The sequence below is a fragment of the Plasmodium malariae genome (assembly GCF_900090045.1).
Source record: "Plasmodium malariae genome assembly, chromosome: 7".
NCBI classification, from domain to species: Eukaryota; Apicomplexa; class Aconoidasida; order Haemosporida; family Plasmodiidae; genus Plasmodium; species Plasmodium malariae.
Window position 1 is genome coordinate 1,078,012 of NC_041781.1, and position 18,709 is coordinate 1,096,720.

The following is an 18,709-nucleotide window of genomic DNA, read 5'->3' on the forward strand; positions in this document are numbered from 1 at the left end:
TCCTTTGTTTTTTTTTTTTATGTTCACTAAACATAAAATTTATAAATTAAAAAAAAGGAAAACGAAATAATAAATGCTTACTTAAATAGTAAAATTTAAGTGGCATAAAACGAAATAATAAATGCATATTTAAATGGTAAAATTTAAGAGGCTTACGTTATTAACAAAAAAAAAAAAAAAAAAAAAATATAATAATAAATAAAAATATTTGCCTTCTTCCGTTTTTTTCATAGTATTATAAAAAATTTGGAAAATATACATAAAACGAAAATGAAGAAAAAAGAAAAGAAAAAATAAAAATGAAATATTTAAAAATAGGTATTCACATATAATAATCATTTTATAAGGATAGCCGAACAAAAAATATAATAGGTAACTCGCATTATATATACGAATAAAAAATTCAAATAAATACATATAATGTAAACATGTGTGTATGTATATACATATATATATATACACATATGTATATATTTTGTTTGCTATATTAACTACACGTGCCAACTACGTCGTGTTAGTTATCCATCTAAAGAAGAATCATCCAAATGATTTGCTAATGAAGTCCATCATCTTGTCAAATAAATCAAATAATAGCTACATACATAGGTAGAGAAAGAAATATAATATATGGTCCCTTCCTGTGCTTTCTATTTTTTGGCCCCTATTTTTGCAACTTATACTAAGTGTCATCAAATATCCATAGCTGTAAAAATTGAATTTCAAATTCATCGTCATGCGTTAATAAATCGTTATCATATGTATTACTTTTGTTGGTCTGACCTTTGCATAAGTCATCATTAATAACTAAAGCATAGTTATCTCCACCCCCAATTGTTATTGATCTCTCATCTGAGTACACAAAATAACTATTTCTACTTGTCCATGAATACACTTGAATTGAAATGCCCTCACCACTTTTTTTATTACTTCCACAGTTACTATTACCACCGCAGTTACTATTACCACCACAGTTACTATTACCACCGCAGTTACTATTACCACCGCAGTTACTATTACCACCGCAGTTACTATTACCACCGCAGTTACTATTACCACCGCAGTTACTATTACCACCGCATTTATTATTATCTCCACAATTATTATTTATAGAATAGTCATTTTTACAGTTTTTGTTACTACTGCTACTGTCGTTCTGCTCGTTTAGCTCCAATTTATCCACATCCGGAGTGGAAATATCGCAAAATTCATCATTTTTTTGATGCATGAATGAGTTAAATTTCTCCTCATTTATGGTTTTTGCTTTAAAACTGCTAATTTCTTTAGATGAACTTACACCATCATAATTATAATCGTGTATATACGTTTTGGATGTATTTATATATACAGTAGCTCTAGGTTCATCACTTGCTTCATTACAATAACCTTTTGTTAATTCCTGTGTATTATCTTCAAAATCGCATGACAGTTTTTCATGTGTATTTGTACAATACGAATTATTATTGAACACTTTAATATCATTAGTTTCTATGGACGTATTTTCCCTTTTTGTACACTCCATATTTTCGTCCGATGTATATAAATTATCTGAGCTTCTATTATATGTACTACTACAATCAACTTCTTTTACTTTTTTTATTTTTCCATCTTTTAATTTATTACATGAATTTTTGAAAGTAAATAAAAAATTTTCTCCTGACCCGTAATAACAATTATCACAATGTAATTTGTCTAAAAAACATCCAAACAAAACATTATCCATATCACATATTAGCAATATTACACATCCTTTATTCAGAACACTTCTATATAATGTTTTTAAGGATACTCCATGTATGCTTGAGCAAAAAGCCAATTTCCATATTTTAATGCTCAAGGTAGGTGGTAAATAATAATTGATTTGTTTGGTCATTTCTTTACTTAATAACTTTACAGAACCGCTAATATACTCCAATTTTGGTGTTAAGTCTAAATATTTTAAATCTTTCATATCATTCATTGAATTCGTTCTTTGCAATTTTTTTTTGGATTCCTTAGCAATTAACGATTGTTCAATAATACTTCTTAACAATTCGTTCGATGTGAATGGTACTGATGTGATTGTCTTTTTTATTTTATTCTCTGACTTTCTTACTTCATCTATCTCTTTTATTATTTTTGTAGTTGTTTCATATGCCTTATTATTATTAAAAAATCTAAATAGTATAAAACTTTTCTCTTCATATTTCTTATGTACTCGTTTCATTAACTCACCATTCTCTAAATGGTCATCCAATTTATTGCTAAAATGATCATTTATATTAGTATAATTATGCAATGCATTGTTTATGCTCTTATTATGAAGCTCAAAGGAAATATTTTTTAATCTATTGGAATACGAGGGTTGTGATGCGTTCAGAATATTGCTACTTTCTTCTCTCTTCATCGTGTCTGTATTTTTTTTACCACTTCTATTATATATATCACTTTCATCATTTTTATTATTTTCAATAGAGTGGCCATTTTTTCCGGATGCTCTCTTCATATCGTTTTCCTCAGGATATGGTTTTTTACTAAAATTTTTATTAAAGCTAACGTCGTTACCACTAGCTTCGTTTATAATAGATTCGTTAATATTAACTGTGATTGGCTGCTTATATGGGTCGTTTTTTAAATATATTCCACTTGCGCTAGATGTATTTTCTTCATCATCTTTATTTATATCTTCTTCCATTGCAGTAATCGTCTCTCCTTTTGATTTAATCTCTTTGGTTATATTCGATAATCTTCTTTTTGTTTTTCCAAATACGATTGAATTATCTTCATCCCTAAAGGAGTAATTAGAATTAGCTAAATTTAAATTATTTTTATATGTTATACTTGGATGAGAAGAAATGACCTTACTATAATCAGTTTCATTAATTTTTTGATAAATTTTTAAATCGCTATCTTGTAAATGGTCAACAATATTATTCTTCGGTGATGTGATATCAAAATTATGGAAATTATTTTTTTTCCTTTTCATTAGTTCATTCTTTTCATCCCTTTCATCCCTTTCACCCCTTTCACCCTTTTCATGCTCCATCTTTTCGTTGTCATTATTTTCACTTTGCTTTGATATATCTGTAGAAAAATTCGTTTCTTCAATTTGATTATTTTTATAATCTTTCAATGATATATTTTGAACTAACGGATTGGCTAAATTAAATACGTAAGATAAACTTTTGCTTATATATTTATAGTATGATATACTTTTTTGTTTATTTATTTCATCCATATTATTATTTCCTTCATTACTATTAATGTTATATAACTTGTTAGTACTATTTCGTTTACTTAAAGAATCATTGCACATTCTACTATAAATACTTTTTAATAAAACTTGAATAAAACCACATGTGTCTTCATTATTACATAAGTAAGTATCTTTTGTTGGCACAACAATATGAGCACATTCATAAATATCATATAAATCAATAAATATTTGATATGTTCCAAATCCATCCTTAATTACATTTTTATCTCTCAAATCAGGCTCAAATAATAAAGATTCTTTTGTTAAAATTAGGTGACCACTTATGGAAAAATTAGTTAAACAATATTCACACTGTTCTCGAAATAAAATACAATTTTTTCTCTCTTTATCCTTATCCTCCAGTTTCGTGTATTTATTTATGTTCGTTGAAACTATTGCATTGCGTATTATTCCTTTTTCGAACTAGCCAAAATATGGGGAAGAGGGAGGGGAAAAAAAAAAATATATATATATATGTGTGTTTAAATGTATATATATTCGTGTGTATATGTATTTATATACGTACGTGTGTAAATACATACATGTATGTGTGCATATATGAACAGGCAAGGACAAATTTAAAACGAGATCACATATATACACACAGATACGTTGCACACAGACTGAAAAATAACTCATTTGTAATATGCTGGCAGTAAATTGGACGAATGGACAACTTTAAATACTCAAAATTGTTACATATGCGTAATAATGGAAAGAAAAAAAATATAAAATTATAATAATAATAATAATAATAATAATGTAAACTAAAATAAAATAAAATAAAAAATTATGTACAAGTCATAAAAAGTATATGGTCTATATAATCAAAAGTTCATTAATAAATATTTTTTTTTTTTATTTTTTAATTGTGTATAATATCCATTTTCCTACTTCAAATTTATTGGAATATTGCAATTTTTCTGTTATGCCTTCATTCTGGAAAACGTTTAACACTTTTATTTTATTTTTTGTTTGATTTTCATCCATTGTTTCTTGTTTAATTTATTACATTTTTCATTGACATTCTTTTTATTAAATTTTGTAAAAACACAAATTGAAATTTAAAGTAAAAAAAATAATATTATTATTTCTGCGTTTTCACAAGAAAACAATTATACATAAAAGTTAAAAACTATTTCAATAGTAACTTTAAAAAGGAAAAAAAAAATAAATTAAAATAAAATAAACTAAAATTAACTAAAATTAACTAAAGTGAACTGAAATGAACTGAAATGAACTGGAATTAACAGGAATTAACTGGAATTAACTGGAATAAATCAATTTAAAATGCATAAAATTTATTAAATAAAATTACAAAAAATAAATGAAAGTAAAATAAATGTAAATGTAATGAAAAATATTTGGACGTAAATCGTAAAAAGGAAAAAAACTCTTAAATTAATTTGTAATTATATGTACATATTTTTAAAGGTGTCTTATTTTATTTGAAATTTTATATGCTCTATAAAATATTAAAAAAAAATTATAAATATTTTCTTGTTTAAATTGCTTTAAATTGATTTAAATAGTTTAAAAAAAAAAAAAAAAAAAATAATAATAATAATAATAATAGTTATTATAATAATGATAACAATAATAATGATAATAATAATAATGATGGTAATAATAATGAAGATAATAATAATGATAATTATAATAATGATAATTATAATAATGATAATGATAATTATAGTTATAATAATGATAATGATAATAATAATCGTAAAAAAAAAATAAAAAAAACAGACAGACAAACAAATAAGCAAACACCCAAACAAATAAGCAAAAACCCAAACAAATAAGCAAAAACCCAAACAAATAAACAAATAAACAAACAAAAATCAGTAGAAAGGGTTAATATTGCATATTTGTTTAAACTATTTAACCTGTTTTAGTTCATATTCGTATATTTTGTATACATACATTTAAAATATATATACATATAAACGTACTTATAATTTCTCAAGTTTTTGTGTAATTAAAAACAAAAAATACAACCTTTTAAATGAAATTTTACTCTTTACACTTAAATTATATTATCATACTGATTTAAAATCATTTAAAAGGATAAAAAAAAAAAAAAATTAAAAATTAAGAAAACTTAAAAATTAACCATTTATTAGGAAATACAATTACTAAAAATAAAATGGAAAAAAAAAAAAAAAAAATTCAAAAGGATATTTTTTACTACTGTTGCATTTTAATGAAATAAAAAAAAAAAAAAAAAAAACTGCATAAAAAAAAGGTGTTGTAGTGTTTTTACTTTTTAAGGATTAAACAGTTAAACTGCAATGTTAACAAATCGCATTGATTTTTTAAAAAAGAGTATCCATAATATAGTATAATATACTTTAAAGGAAAAATGCCATGGTAATTATATATATATATATATATATATATATATATATATATATATATGTTCATTTATAAATTTACATATATACATGTACATATATAAATATACATATATACTGTACGTATATATATATATAAGTATGTATACATCAATTTTGCATAATTGTTGTATGGGTTATACGACAGAACCGAATTTTGTGTGTGACGAAAAAAAAAAAATTCGTTAAGGAATTTAATATAAATGAAAATTTTTGAAAATTACAAATGTTTGTTTTTTATAAAAAGAAATAGTTCTAAAAATGTAGTTTTTAAAGGAAAATATTGTAACAGAATTTTTTTTTTTTGATGTTGTAATTCTTTTATTTCTCTTCATCATATTACAAAAAGAACTGGGAAAAAAAAAAAAAATAAAATAGAACAAAATTAATTTTTACACTTTAAAAATTTATATTATTTTTTAAGAATAACAAAAAAATGTGGCAAAAATGTTAAAAAAATAGTGGCAAAAAAGTACCCTACTCTGGTATTCATTGAACTGTATAAATTGCATAAACTTCTTGAATTTTTATTTATTTGCATTAGGTCCGTGTAACGCACAAAAAAGCTTCCTATATTTTGGTAATTTGTTTACACAACAATTTTATGTATCTTGAGCACTAAAAATGTTTTTAATATTATTCTCAATTAAATTTTGAATATTTATCATATTTTCATTGACTGAACATGAATGGTCAATTGATGTGTCAAAAATATTATCTATCATTTCATTGAATGATTTTTTTTTTTTTTTTGAGATGCTATTCATGCCTTCTTGATTTTTTAAACCATTTGAGTTTATTTCTTTTGTATTTTTTATATCATTACTAGTATTCTTTTTTTCTTTAATAATTGCATCCTTGAGCATTGCCACTTGTTGAAACTTTTCATTTTTATTTTTTGTAATATCTTTATATTGATGTAATGACAAAAAATTGTCATTATCGATTTCTTTTAAATATGTTTTTTTTTCCAATGTACTTTTATTGCTTTTACTCTCGTCCTTCAAAGGATCGCATGTGTTCATCTGCTGCATGCCATTGTTACATACTGAAGAAGAATTAAATCCTGTTGTACTCCTTACATTTGCGTAGTATTTTGAGTGTCCTTTTAAATTCTTTCCTGTTACACCATTCATTTTCAAATCTGTAATTTCTGTTTTTAAATATGGTTTGTCGGAATAATCCAGATTATCCTTTTTATTATCGCTATCATAATTTTCAGCTTTATTATTATCATCGTCATAATTATCATCGTCATAATTATTATCGTCATAATTATTATCGTCATAATTATTATCGTCATAATTATTATCGTCATAATTATTAGCGTTATTATTTTCACTTTTACTACTGTCATTAGTATCACTGTTATCAGCGCATTTATTTTTTTTATTTTTTTTTCTCACACACTTTTCTATTGCCTTGACGCTATTCTCGTATTGGCCTTCTTTCTTCACATCTTCATCTACACACATTTCTGCATTATCTTCACCCTTATTTTTCATTTTATTGTTTTTATTGAGTTCTTTTGTTTCAATAATTTTACGTCTTTCTGGATATGTAATCACTTGTGTGTTATCAACGAGAATGGACATTTCTTTTAATTTTTTCTGACTATTATTATCTGTTTTCTTTTTTAAAAAAATTTTCCCTTCATTTTGAAATTGGTCATTTTTGCATGCACTGTTCATACTCTTCTGCACGTAATTGTTGACATTTTCGTTCGCGCTTTTGTTGACATTTTCGTTCACGTTTTTGTTAATATTTTCGTTCGCGCCTTTGTTGACATTTTTGTTCACGTTTCTGTTCACGTTTACAATCACATTTTTTTTATGAAGGAAGTTCCTTAGTGAACTATCCTCACTCGCACGTGACGACATTTCATTGAGACTCTTTTTAGTGCTGACCTGTTCATAATTTATTATATGGTTTTTTTCTTCACAATTTTTTTTATTCATTTTTTCCTCGTATGTGTTATTTCCTTTTATTTTTTGCAAGGACGACAGTATTTCTTCCATTTGTTCCATGACGGTTTTTTTAAGTTTTTCATTTTTTAAATAATCGATGTTACAGTTTTTATTATTACCGTTGATATTATTACCGTTGATATTATTACCGTTGATATTATTACCGTTGATATTATTACCGTTGATATTATTACCGTTGATATTATTACCGTTGATATTATTACCGTTGATATCATTACCGTTGATATTATTATCGTTGTTATTATTACCTTTGTTATTATTACCTTTGTTATTATTACAGTTTTTATTATTACCTTTGTTAATGTTGTTTTTGTAATTGTTGCTATTATTACTGTTGCTGCTATTTAAATTTCCCTCAGTTAACACATCTTTTGTTTGTTTGTGTACGTCTACCTCATCTTCGTTGTTCGTGTAGTTAACTGTATTGTCGTTTGTTCTATCATTCGTACTATCATCCGTCTCCCGTGACTCGTTCGTAAGAATGTTATTCATAATGTTGTTATGGAATACATTATTTTGTGTTTTCTTCTGAGTGTAATTTTTAGTATGACTGTTCATAAAATTTTCGAGAACACCGATTAATTTACCCCATAATTTACCATTTTCCTTTGACTCATTTCCGTTTTCCAAATTTTCAAAAGTTGCTTTAATAGAATCTTCCAAAAACAATTCTAGTGATGAATCACTGTCTCTATAAATCTCCCAGTTTTTTCTGAGTTCATTTTTTAAAAGAATTAAAAAATTTGTTGATATATCTTCACATATGCTGCTATTTTTTCCATTTTCGCTAGTCAGTTGGTCGTCCGTAGGACCCTTTTTTTTACGTCCTCCTTTTTTCACATCTGCATCTAGTACTACTTCTTCCTTCGCTTCGACATAAAATACCTCCTTTTCCTTATCTAAAATTTTATTTCGTTCCACCTTCATTTTTTCCAAATAAGATGACTCCTCCAAGGCTTCACAAATATAGACAGGACTGCCATATGCATGACCATCATACTCGTGATTATCATGTGCTTCTGTACCATATAATTTGTTATCACTCCTCGTAACAGCATCATGTGCAATGGTTTTATTACTACTGCACTCGCTTTTTAATAATTCATGTTTACTATGCAAATCATTAATTTTTTCGATACTTTTATTAATAATGTTATCTTTAGCACATAACTGACCTTTTAATTTAGCTATTTCTTCCTTTAGATCGGTGTTATTTTTGGACAGTTCATCATTAGTACATTGGAGAGCATGATGCTTTTGCTTTAACTCGTTATAATCTATTTCTCTTCCCTTAATTGAATTTTCAATTTTTTTTAAAATATATTTTTTTTTTTTTTTTTCTTTTTCTAAATTTAATTTATAATTATTAGCTATTTTATGTAATTCCTCTTCTTTTTCTTTTAATTTATCACATTGTACAGTTAGAAACATAATTTTCTTGTTACATTCTTCATTCTTATTGACAATATAATCTTTTATTTTTTCCATATCTGTTATTTTATTAACTAACTGCTGTAAATCATAATGATGTTGATGTGATTCTTCGTCTAATTCCTTTTTGAGGAAAACATTTTCTTTCTGCATCTTATCTATATAATTCTGAAAAGACTGTTTATTTATTCTTAACATTTCATTAGTTTTTATAACAGTGTTTTCTAACATGAATTTTAAATAATCATTTTTTTTATCTACTTCTTCCTTTTCCCTTTTGATGTCATTATATTCCTTAAGAATAATTTTCATACTTTTAGAAATTCGCTTCACATACTTTTTATGTCTTTTTTTTTTCAGATTGAACTTATTTTCCATTTTTTCTTTTATATTTACCAAAATATTTTGCTCAATTTCATCATCTTTTTTTTTTTTGTCTTTTTCACATTTCGGTACATTAAGTGAAATGTTTTTTTCTTTCCCCACCATTTGGTTTAAAACACACGCGATACTATCCCCAATTTTGAAAACAGAACCATCTGCTGTTTTAGCGGCAGACCCATCCACCATCCAATCGGAAAAACCTTCCCAATTGTTCTGCTCGTCTTTTTTCACATTGAGGATAGTTTCCTTTTTTTCTACGTTCTTTTTTCCCCTTAATATATCATTTTTCATATAGTTAATTTCTTGCTGCAGCTTTTTTAAGAGCACCATTTTGTCATTTTTCAATTTTTGTTTGTGTATGTTTTCTAAACAAATTGCATTTTCTTCGATAATTTCACTCTTCTCTATACTTGGAATGTTATCAATTTTTTTTGTTTCATTTTTTTTTTTTTTTTTTTTTTTCATTATTGTATTTATGCTATTGGAGCAATGCTGGTTGTCCCCTTTGTTAACAGTGGTTAACAAGTCCAAGCTAGGACTACTATTCACGCTTCTTTTATTACCTGCTTTATGTTTATTATTACTAGTACTACTATTACAGACACATTCTACTTCGCTTCCTTTTTGTTTGACTCCTTTAGCAATTTTATTGACAAATGTATGATCGACCAATGCTTTACTACGTTTTTTCATAATAGAACTTGGTTCACCACTTTTCTTATGTAGCTCATATTTATCATTTATTTCTCTTTTGTTACAACATGAACTGTTCATATTTTCTTTTTTCAAATGACCCGCAATTTTACATTCGCTAGAATGTTTCAAATGCTGGGATTTTTGTTCATTCATAATTTTATTTCTTTTTTTTTTTACCAATTTATTGCAAATATGATTTGTTTTATTTTCCTGACTATCGTACATATTGTTCTCTGTGACTCTGCAGCATTTCGTTTTATCATTTGTGTTACTACGATTCACATTAAGATGAGACAACTTTATGATTTCTCCTTTTTTTTCAAAAGAAGTATTTAAAACATTTGGCAAATTTATGCATACATTTTTTTCCTTTTTGTTTAACTTTTTCAATTTCAACACACTACCTAATGTGCATTTTGTTTTATTATTTATATTTTTTTCAGCATATTCAGAATTAAGATCATTCTTACACAAATTATTAGCTTTTCCATGATGTAATGAAAAGACTAATTCTTTTTTTTTTTTTTTTTTCATTTCGTCAAATGATGAGAAATTGACTTTATATGTTTCTTCTTCCGTTTTATACTCTCCGTCATTATAACGACTATTATAATAACTATCATTACAACTAACATAAAAACTATTCTTACAACCTTTGTGTGGTGTATCAAAAATATTATTAACAGGACAGGTATTTAAAAAATTTCCTGTACAATGATCACAATTTTTTGCAATTTTACCTGAGTCAGAAAAATATTCCACATTTTGCGATTTTACTATGTTATGAGATGATGAAACATTTTTATCATCACTTAGACAATTACATATGTTAGATGAGAATGCATTTTCTTTCATATATGTTGAAGTGCATATTTCTTGTTTCTCTTTTTTCTTGTTGTTATTACTTTGTGCATAACTTTTATTTAAACTATTCACCCCTAAACAAGGCATAAAGAATTGTTTATTGGGTAATATCTTTGTTATCTTTTTATTTGTTTCTTTCTTATCATTTTTTACGCATATACTTGTATTACTCAATTCGCTATTTTCATTTTTGCTGTTTCGTAATATTTTATCTTTATTACTAACTAAAATTTTTTTCTTTCCTTCTTTGCACTTTCTCATTTTTGTTAAATTACTTTCACTTAAATTCCTTTTCATACTACAACTTTTTATACTATGGTTACTATTGCTCGAATATTTTCGGTCATTAGTAAAAATATGTTCATCCTTATCACATCCACTAAAATTAGCACATTCATCACAGCTATCATCATCATTATAACTCACAATGGATAACAAGTCATTCCTGATTTTACTCCTTAACTCGTTAGTATGTGTTATATTACTATTATTGCTCTTTTCTATCACACAAGTTTTTTCATCGAGCTGTAAGACTGCATTATGGAAGGGGGGAATACTACCACAGATGGTAGGATCACCATCACTACTTCCACTGGTACCGCTAACATCACTAAAAGATTTTTCTTTGCCGAAAAATAGCTTACATTTCTTTACCCCCCCATGATTATACCCTCTTTTTCTACTTGCAGAATTGAAGGAAGAAACATTTTTTTTAAAATTGTCCATTTTTTCCTTTCTTAGTAGTACTTCATGTCCATATGGTAAATCCATGTTCTTATTACATGTTGCTATAGCTTTAAATATACCACTTGTTCTATTATTTGTTCTATTATTTGTTCTATTATTCGTTCTATTATTTGTTCTATTATTCGTTCTATTATTTGTTCTATTATTTGTTCTATTTTTCATTTTTTTATTTATCCTATGCTTTAGTTTAAGGTTCTTTCTTTCTTTTATTCTTCCATCTCCCTTACGCAAACACGAAATAATTTTGAACTCCTTCCTGTCTTGGTAATAGTATTTATTACATTTCATTTCCCCCCTTTTTTTTCTCCTTATATTTGTATGCTCACCAAATAAAATTCTACTTCCATTTGATTGAAGCTTCATAGCTTTAACATCATTCGGGGGGGTCTTTGAATAATGGACCCTACTATTTACGCGGCTATTCATGCTGCTATTTATGCTTATATTCATGCCGTTATGCATGCTGCTAACCATCTCGCTAAACGTGCTATTATCCATAGACCTGTATTTGCTCGGATGCTCAACATTATCATACGTATCATTCGCCTTAACACAGCTGAACGTATTTTTTGTAGTACTACTATTCCTATTCTCTTTATCTTCAAAAAGCTTGATATCCTCCAAAATTTCACCTTTTTCTTTGTTTTCTATCTGCACATTTTCATAACTCATGTTATCATTCCCTAGACAATAACTTCTATTATTGTTAATGACACTGATAATAGGATGGTTCGTGTTAATTAACCTTTTCATTATGCTATAACCATGTTTACTCTTCACAGGTGCATCTCTTTTGTCGTCATCCGTATTTCGTTCACTATTGAATTTTACAAAGTCAGAACCCTTATGCAATTTATTTAAACTAATGTTACATTCATTCATCTTTTTATACACAAATTTTTTTTCTTCCATTCCTTTCTTTTCCATTTCGCCTTTTGATTTTTCATAATTATGCAGAGACTCGCAGTTTTCCACTCCCCCACATTTCCCCTCTTTTTCATATTCTTCTCTTTCACTTTTCGTGCTATTATTTTTTCCTTCCTCCTTCTCAGTAGACATTTCTGCTGATATATTACTGTCTAATATTCTACTCTCCTCATTATTTTTATTAGTTACTGTTGTTATTTTCCCCTCTGAGTTTTTCTGTTCTTCTTCCCCGTCTTTTCCCACGTGTCCCTTTGTCATTCCTTTCTCCTCCTCCTTCGTTACCCTCTTATTCTTCTCCTCCTTCTGTTCCTTTTTCCCTTCCCGTTCTCTAACCTCCCCATAATGATAAGCACAAGTCTGTTTAACGTTATCTTGCACCCGTGTTAGTGTGTTGTCAGTTTGATAGTGTAACAGTTCCCCATTAATAAGGCTTACTTTTTTGTTATATATATCACTGTTTATATACTCATTATCCGATTCATCAAAATTGATAGTATTGTGTATGTTATTTATTGTAATTACTTCCTCCTTTGATATATTTTTAAAAGTTTCTATAACATTTGACTTCTCTTTATGAACACTTTTTTTTCTGTAATAATCATTATAATTATTACAATTTTTTTGCATGTTAAAATATAATATGTCATCTTCTTCTTTAATATTTTGTGTTTTCTCATCATAATGACTGTTAAGAATATGGTAGTTATTACTAGTGCTCACCGAGTTTTTCGATTTTTCCTTCTCTTCATGCTTCTGGAATTGGTACCTTTGTCCCCTGTCTAACTCGAGTTCCTCTTCCTCCCGTTCCTCTTCCTCCCGTTCTTCTTCTTCCAGTTTCTCTGCTTCTTCTACGTTTGTATCCCTATTTCCTTTCTTCTTGTTCTCTTCCTCCCCTTCCTCTTTTCCCCCTTGATCTTCCCTCTCAGATGCACTATCTTCATCGTTCGAATTCAAGTTTATCAATTCGTAATTATTTTTAGCCAAATCATATACATAGTTTGAAAAGGACACTGTTTTTTTAATTCCTTCACTACTAGGAAATTTTTTTAAAGACGATTTGATATTATATAAATCTTTTTCATTTCCTCTATTATTAATTATGATAACATTTTTATGATTTTTCATACTACTACTAGGTCGTTCCCCGTAAAAGTTAGTAGCCAAAAAATCATCATCTTCGTCATATTCATCATTATAATATTCGTCCTCTTCCATATCTTCTCTTTGCCTAATATTATCCGAGGAATCGTTTTCCGTGTGTAACCTATACACATCATTGTTATCGTCATCATCGTCGTCATGATTGCCATTGTGGTTATCTTCATCGTTATCGCCATGATTATCTTCATCGTTATCGCCAAGATTATCTTCATCGTTATCGCCAAGATTATCTTCATCGTTATCGCCAAGATTATCTTCATCGTTATCGCCATGATTATCTTCATCGTTATCGCCATGATTATCATCACATTTATCATAATCGTTATCTTCATCCTTATCGTTGTATTTTACAATCCGACAATGGTTGTTATCTACTACTGTATGAACATCATTTGAACAGCTTATCCCATCATGGCAGCCCATTTTCGTTGCTTTACACATGTTGCTTCTATCCGCATTTTCGTTCCTTTCATCTCTGCCTTCTGCACTCCCCCCTTCTCCGCTCAATAAGCCGTTTACGGTGTTAATTATGCTTCTATCGCCACTGCTGCGGTTGATGCTACCATCATTACCAATACTTCCCTCCCCCACGATAGTCTCATCTAAGCACTGCTTCTTTGCTTCTTTGGTTATACTGCCAACACTGCCAACACTGCCAACACTACCAACACTTCCAACACTGCCAACACTGTCAACACTGCCAACACTGCCAACACTGCCAACATTACCAATATTTCTAATCATTGAGCATTTCTCAACATTCAGCAGTGGGATACTACTCCTAGACTCTTCCTTGTGTGCTACCTTCTCCCCCTTATTACTACCTTTGCCCGTGCTATCATTTATTATACCACTATTTGTGTCATCATGTGATAGTGTATTAACTCTATCGCTATTATTAGAGCATGATATTTTCTCTACTATAGCAGCTTCCCCCTCATCACGTATAGTGTATTCTGCTGTTGCTCTCTTCCTATTATACTCATAATTATAAATAGTTTTATTATTTTTTTTAATTTCTTCGTTATGACTGTAATTATTACCTGACTTGTTCATACGATTTTCGTCGCGCTCCTCCTCCTCCTCAACAACGACATTATATTCTTCCAAAGATGTGTAATTTTTGCTTCCCTTCTTATCAAACTCGGTAAGCTTATTCTGACCGAGGTAGCCGTTCAGTGTGTTTATGTTGTTCGCCAAATCGGCAAGAGCATCATAACTGCCATTACCACTGCCATCGCCACTACCATTGCCATTATCACTGTTAATATCATTGCCGTTACCACTGTTAATATCATTGCCGTTACCACTGTTAATATCATTACCGTTACCACTACCATTGCCATTATCACTGTTAATATCATTGCCATTACCACTTTTAATATCATTGCCATTACCACTGTTAATATCATTGCCGTTACCACTAGTTGAACTACCGTTCACAATGCTAACAATGCTAACAGTGCTATCAGTTTTAACACTTCTAGTACTACTAACAAGATCTATGGGGCCTGTTTCAGCACTTGATGCAGTAATAGTGCCTACCTGCTTTCTGCCATCATTTAGAAGGTCGTCAATTGACTTAGTATGTTCATTTGTGTCCTTTATCTCGTTTGACTTTTTCCTTTGAACATCGTGTTCATAGTTCTCTACACCGATAATTAAGTTTTCGTATGAACTGAGTAGACCTATTTTTATATTATTTATATAATAGCCATGAGACAACTGATCAATGTTTTTAACCCATATATTTTTCTTTTCACATAAACCGATAATAAAATTAGTATTAATATGCATATCATCAAATTTGTTCTTAATTAAACTGGGTGTTTTCCCATAATTCCCCCCCCATATATATATGTCTTCCTCTAGTGTTTTACATAAACTAATTTTACCTGCACTAACTAAAGTAACGTTTATTAGACCCTCAATTTTTCTGGGTTCAAGACATTCTATGCAGTTGTTATGCCCTAAAGCATTATTTGTGTTATCTCCCCATGAATAAACAAAATTATTAAAATTTATGCCTAATATGAAATTTGTACCAATAGATAATTTTTTAAAAGCTATATTATTAGTATGTATAAGATGAGGTTTTGATAAAATTCTATTTATTTTATTTCTATTTATTTTGCTTTTTATAAAATGCTCATTTATTATACCAAAGCCGTATAATAATCCATCAATGGTTATGTATAAGGTATACTTTTCTGAACAATACACGCATTTAACTATATTATTTTCAACGTCTACTTTGTGGACACTGTACCTTTTCAAATTCTGTTCTTTTCCACTGTTTGCACTGCTTCCGCTGGTAACCTTGCCTATACGGTTAAATGCACAATCATTATCTGGAACCCCCGATGAATAGGGTACCTCTTTTTCACTTGACACTGTATTATTTCCTAATTGACCATATGTATTATCTCCATAAGTAAACAATTCTCCTTCTTTTGAAATAAAAGAAATGTGGTGATACCCACTACTCACATCATGTATAATTTTATTCTTTAACAATCCATCTGATAATAAGTAGGGGACGTTTTTATCAAAATCGTTGAAATTATTTATACGCCAACAATAAATTTTACCCACTACTGATAAGAAACCTATAATAGATTTTCCACAACTTACCTTAGCTATCTTTACTTGTGGATAAAATATTTTATGAGTTATCATTTCATCTTTCTTATCTTTTTTCTGTTTATTAAAATTAGTGCAATTTGAATTATTCGCGTCTTCATTTTGCTTCTTTTTATCAGTATTTATTCCGGAGCACTTTTCTTCTTTTTTTTCTCCTTCTCCTTCTTCTTTCCCTTCTTCTTTCCCTTCTTCATTTTCTCTCTCTGCATCTTTCTCTACATATGTTGAACTTTCATTCCTTTTCCTTTTACTATTTTTAAGATCATTTATAACAAATACATGAATTATACTACCATGTTTTTCGTTTGACGCCATTTTACCCCAACTTTTTCTGTAGCCGTTTTTTCATAGCGGACTAGCCAATTTGACACACAAGTGGAGATAAGAGCATATAAAAAGCACAAGCGGAAATAGGAGAAAATTAGAAGCAGCGGTGAGAGTATCGGAAAAAGTGTTAATAGCGACAGGTGTGGAAGCTGAAGCAAAGACAGTATCAGTCCTACTAACAAACAAAAGCAAAAACCTAAACACAAACACAAATTCCACAAAAAGCACCGCACCTACAGATGAACAAGTTCAAAAATAAAAAATTTCTTCCAAGCAGATTAAACATAAACAGATAAACTTGAAGATGTGGAAGCGAAGCGCATGCAGATAGACTTAACTGAAAGAGGGTTGAGCAAACGGAAACACAATATGCCCCAATAGTTGAAAAAGTGAACGACTTAAGCGAAACGAAACTGACTAAACGATTAAAACACTATTGCAAAAAATGCTAAAATGTCAAAAAAAAATTTACAAAAAAAAAGAATCAATCAATCACATGATATATGGTACACTCACATATTACATATGTACCATGTTTCCCTTAATTTATATTAAAAAAAAAATAAGGTAATACAAAAAAAATAGGCATATGAATGTATGTACTTTTCACATTCAAAAAAGTAAAATAGAAGAACGAAAAAAGGTAAGGGAAATCTTAAACAAATGGTTTACATTTGCGCATGGAAGAAAGGCGTTATTAGGAAGGAGACACAAAAAAAAAAAAAAAAAAAAAAAGAAGAAAGGAGAAAGGAGAAAGGAAAAAGGAAAAAGGAAAAAGGAAAAAGAAAAGAGGATAATGCAAAATGGAAAAAAACAAAAATTGTCATAAAATTTTACAAAGATATGTATATAAAACCAAAGTTGTATATACGTGCAACGTCCAAATTTCTTATTTTTAAAGGAAAGGCAAATTTAAAAAGAATAAGAAAAAAAAACAAAGTTGTGCAATTGTGCTATCTCCTTAAATATTTTTGCTCAAAAATTAGACAACAAAAATGTATGAATGCATATTTTACACTTTAAAATGTAAAAAATAGGGAAACGAAACAGAATATACATAAAGTGAAGATATGCGAAAAATAAAATAAAATAAAACATAGCGCTATATAACGTAATACGATATAATATAACACAGTATTACATCATATGGGAGTAACATGTTTATATATGTATAGCATAATTAGACTGTATAGTGTGTTGAGTAAATTATTACACACGAAGAACTTTTACGGCATGTAACTGAGTAGTATGAAGAGTATAAAAAACAAAATATATGTATGCATATAATACATATACACGTATGCATATACACAAATATACACGTATACAAATATACATACATATATGCATATGCATATATTAATTTATGTTATATTAAATAAAACAAAATGGAATGTTTTATCTTTTCCTAGCTTATTGCTTAAAAAATACAGGAGAAAAAGAAAAATTTGGAGATGCCATATTTTCCTTTTTTTCACATTTAACAAAAAAAAACAAAAAAAAAAAGTAAAAGATAAAGAAAATGAAAAAAAGGCAGAATAATATGAAATAAAATAATACTTAACACCAAAACACGTGTACTAATAATAAAAAGTAAAAAGAGTAGCACTTTTTTGGTACAATAAAACGTAAAAATAAATAAAATGCATAAATACATTCATATATATATATATATATATATATATATATATATATATATATATTCACATATATATACATTTATACGTATACACATGTATACATATGCGTAAATGCTACTTTAACGTTTACTAATATCACTTTTCCTGCCTTTTTAAAATTTCGATTAAAAGGTAAAAATAAAACTTCCATATTGATATGCACATAGGGGAATACACACCTACTGGGGTATATAAAAATCTTCTTAATTTCCAAAATACGAAAAATAGAATAAA

The 18,709-nt window shown here is 28.0% G+C and overlaps 2 protein-coding genes across 2 annotated transcripts; both read right to left on the reverse strand.

The window, feature by feature from the left end:
- Window positions 1-679: 679 nt before the first annotated feature.
- On the reverse strand, window positions 680-4,222 carry PmUG01_07031300 (TLD domain-containing protein; the record flags this gene model as incomplete). Its single annotated transcript, XM_029004056.1, has 2 exons — window positions 680-3,655; window positions 4,127-4,222. The coding sequence occupies 2 exons, from the start codon at window positions 4,220-4,222 to the stop codon at window positions 680-682; spliced, it is 3,072 nt and encodes a 1,023-aa protein (XP_028860783.1).
- Window positions 4,223-6,230: 2,008 nt separating this feature from the next.
- Window positions 6,231-16,784, reverse strand: PmUG01_07031400 (regulator of chromosome condensation, putative; the record flags this gene model as incomplete). The annotated part of the gene is made up of 1 exon (XM_029004057.1): window positions 6,231-16,784. The coding sequence occupies one exon, from the start codon at window positions 16,782-16,784 to the stop codon at window positions 6,231-6,233; it is 10,554 nt and encodes a 3,517-aa protein (XP_028860784.1).
- Window positions 16,785-18,709: the final 1,925 nt, after the last annotated feature.